The sequence below is a fragment of the Mangifera indica genome, chromosome 4 (assembly GCF_011075055.1).
Source record: "Mangifera indica cultivar Alphonso chromosome 4, CATAS_Mindica_2.1, whole genome shotgun sequence".
Classification (NCBI taxonomy): Eukaryota; Viridiplantae; Streptophyta; class Magnoliopsida; order Sapindales; family Anacardiaceae; genus Mangifera; species Mangifera indica.
In genome coordinates this window covers 13,896,949-13,900,347 of record NC_058140.1, presented here as the reverse complement: position 1 = coordinate 13,900,347, position 3,399 = coordinate 13,896,949, and the positions used below count along the sequence as shown (strand labels likewise).

Here is a 3,399-nt window from a genome sequence, read left to right as displayed (position 1 = left end):
ATGTCAGACGAAGCTTCACTACACCACTCTTTCTTTTGGGAAAACCAGTCCTGGCCTCTTGCCTTTTCTGATTATTATAACAGTAATATTAATGGTACTTCAGGCAGTGGTGGTACCCAAGAGAGGAAGAAGGCGCCGCTGCCTCCTTCAGGTTCTAAAAACCTGAAGCGAGGAAGAGAAGGAGGAGATATAGGATCAAGTAGTGGCATTAATAAAAATAACAATGATAGGGTTGTGAAAGAAGGAAGAGGTGGCAATGGTGGTGGTGAATCGGATGATCATGAGATTCACATATGGACGGAGAGAGAGAGGAGGAAGAAGATGAGGGACATGTTTACTACTCTTCATGAATTGCTTCCTCAACTTCCTCCTAAGGTAAGTGTGTGTATATATATATATATCCAATTTCCATCTTCATTCTTCAATGTATATCTTTCTTGTTTATTTCTTTTTCTTAGATTATTTGAAGTACAGGCCATAAACCAGTTCATCTTTGCAAAAAGAGGTTACCTTTAATGTACACAAATGTCAATATTTCTAGCTTCTCCTTTGTCAACAGTTTAATCTTTGTGAGAGAGGATGGCCTTTTTTTCTTCTCTTTTTTTCCATTTCCCTCGTCGTTCTTTGTTAGTTTCACCTTTTTCTCTCTTTTATCTAGGGTTTGTTATGACTATGCTTATGTCTTTTTTCTGTTATTCCTTGTTGTGCGAAGGTACCAATCGTTATTTCATGTTGCGCCGGAGCAAGTTAATATTCTAAATTATAAATGCAATGAAGGAAGGTTTACATTAATTTACACTAATGGCATTACTTCCTCTATGATCAACATCGTGGTATAAAAAAAAAAAAAAGGAAAATAACTTTTATTAGGGCTCAATATAACCTGGTTTTGATGAAATAGTTCATGAAAGCATTATTGACTTTTGCTATTTATTGAGTAGGCTGACAAATCCAGAATCGTGGATGAAGCGGTGAAGTACATCAAAACCCTACAACAAACTCTCCAAAAGCTACAAAAACAAAAGCTAGAAAGGCTTCAAGGAGTAGCAACGTTCAAATATGAGCCGCTGCCATCCATAATCAACTCGCAGAAGCTAGCTTTGAACTCAAGGGAGGCATTTTTAGCTGATCATGGATCATCCACAAACTTCACCATTGAAGCTGCCACCAGTAATGTTAACTCTACAAATTTGGTGTCAGCATCACTCTGCCCTGTAGTCTTCCAAACATGGACTTCACCCAATGTTGTTTTGAACATTTGTGGAGATGAAGCAAATATAAGCGTGTGTTCGCCGAGGAAACTTGGACTCTTCACCACCATTTGCTGTGTGTTGGAGAAGCATAAAATAGAGATCATTTCTGCTCAAGTTTCTTCCAATTCCAACAGAAGAATGTCCATGATTCATGCACATGTAAGTTCTTATGAAATGTTAATTTGGTGTAAAATTTAAGTCGAAATTTAATAATCAAGTTGAAATATTTTAAAAATAGTTTTTGTATGTACTTCTAAAATCTAATGTAAAATCATTACATACCATTTTCGCAGCTTCCTATAACCTTGTAAATTTTTTTAATTATTATACTAAACACGCTTTCAAAAACCAAAAAAACATATGAATATACAATTCAAAATTTTGAATCATATTGTAATTTTAAAAAAATTTATCATTAATCAAACTTACCCATTTTACCCTAGTTTAACTATATAGTAATGAATTGGGTGCATGTAGCAGGTGAATCGAGGTTTTGATCAGTTGACAAGGACAGTTCCCGTGGAAGAGATATATAAACAAGCTGCAGATGAGCTGACTTTCTGGATCTCTTCTTGGTTATGCTAACGGAATTCAACCTTGAGATGAATTCTTCTTTTGGTGATGAGACCCCTAAATTTTTCCCTAGCAGCAAAGATATATATATATATATATATATATATATATATATAAATATATATGAGTCTCCATCTTCATATGTATTGTGTTTTCTGGGTTTTTTTTTCAACTTGTTCATGTACTCAGATTTAAGATTTAAGGTTTGAAAATGGAATTGTTACTATTATTTGAAAATGAAAAATGAAAATTTCCGCTTAAGTTTCGTTAAGAAGTTTATGTGTAAAGAAAGTTGATTAGGTTGACTGGTTTAAAGAAACAAAAAAGAAGATTTAAAATGGTGTAAGTTTGGTCTTGGTTCATTAATTCTCAGATGGAAGTTGCATTTTGCCTTAGTAATATTATAAGAATGGTATAGAAGTGTCAAGAATCAAATACAATTGAATAGGGTTTTCGTTTTTCCTTCAAAGTTCATGTTGTTTCGTTTGAGGCATATCAAGAGTTTTTTTGACAGGAATTATATTAAGAGTCTATGTTTGGGTAAATCTGAACTAAAATTGAATCATGATCAAATTAACTTGAAATTGCCCAAAGTGACACAAATATTTCTAAAAAAAATTGACAATTTATAAAAAAAAAAAAAACACACTAAATCCAAATATATTTTGTATCAGGATAATTTAACAATCACTAATAACTTTTACTTGTTTCACTCAAATAATTATATATCCGTAATAAATCTTCATTATAGTAATCATCAAAATATGATCATTAACTAAAGCCAAAAGGCTTGTTCCCATCTAAGGTTTAACACAATCCCAAACATATATCTGTAGAGTTTCAAAAACTTAAACATCAATATATTGAAATAAAACCTTAGGGATAAGGAGGAAAAGTCATTTTTTAAAACTGAAAAAGTTGATATTGAAATAAAATTGTAAGTTTTTTAAAACCTGGGAAGAGAAAATGAAATAAAATAATATTTTTGCCCTTACAATTAATAATCAACTCTAACAGAAATTAAATAATGGGTGGATATTTGAGTTTTTGAAGCCCCATAAATATGTGTTTGGGAGTAGGCTAAACCTTGGGTGGGAATGAGTCCTTTGGGCTAACTAAAAACAATAAATAATTCATAAAAAAACACTAGATAATTTAAATTAATGGTTTCATTTTTCCCCTAATATTATAGATATGAGAAATTTTATTTCACCTCCACTATATTTTAAAAAGATCATTGTCATTATTATATTACAAATAAGTAATATCAATGATAAATTCCATCAATATATTTTTAAATATAATTAAAAGAAATAGAATAATACTTTATTATAAATCATATTTCTTATAAAATATTGGTTGACCGGATATATGCAAATATTTTTTTAGTAAATATAATTGCATTTTAAAATTTTTTATCAAGTTTAAAAAATAATAATTTATTATAACTTTTAAAGAAATTCAATTTTATGAATGTATCATTATTAAACCTTTTTTATTAGTTATAAAATCATTTCCTTTTTTTTTCATAATTAATATTATCAAGTACAAAAAATAAATTAAGATGATAAAG

General features: G+C 30.2%; 1 protein-coding gene across 1 annotated transcript; it reads left to right on the top strand.

The window, feature by feature from the left end:
- LOC123214318 (transcription factor bHLH95-like) lies at positions 1–1,838 on the top strand. The gene is made up of 3 exons (XM_044634072.1): positions 1–375; positions 942–1,412; positions 1,734–1,838. Exons 1-3 carry the CDS (start codon positions 1–3, stop codon positions 1,836–1,838), a joined length of 951 nt encoding a protein of 316 aa, XP_044490007.1.
- The last annotated feature ends 1,561 nt before the right edge of the window (positions 1,839–3,399 follow it).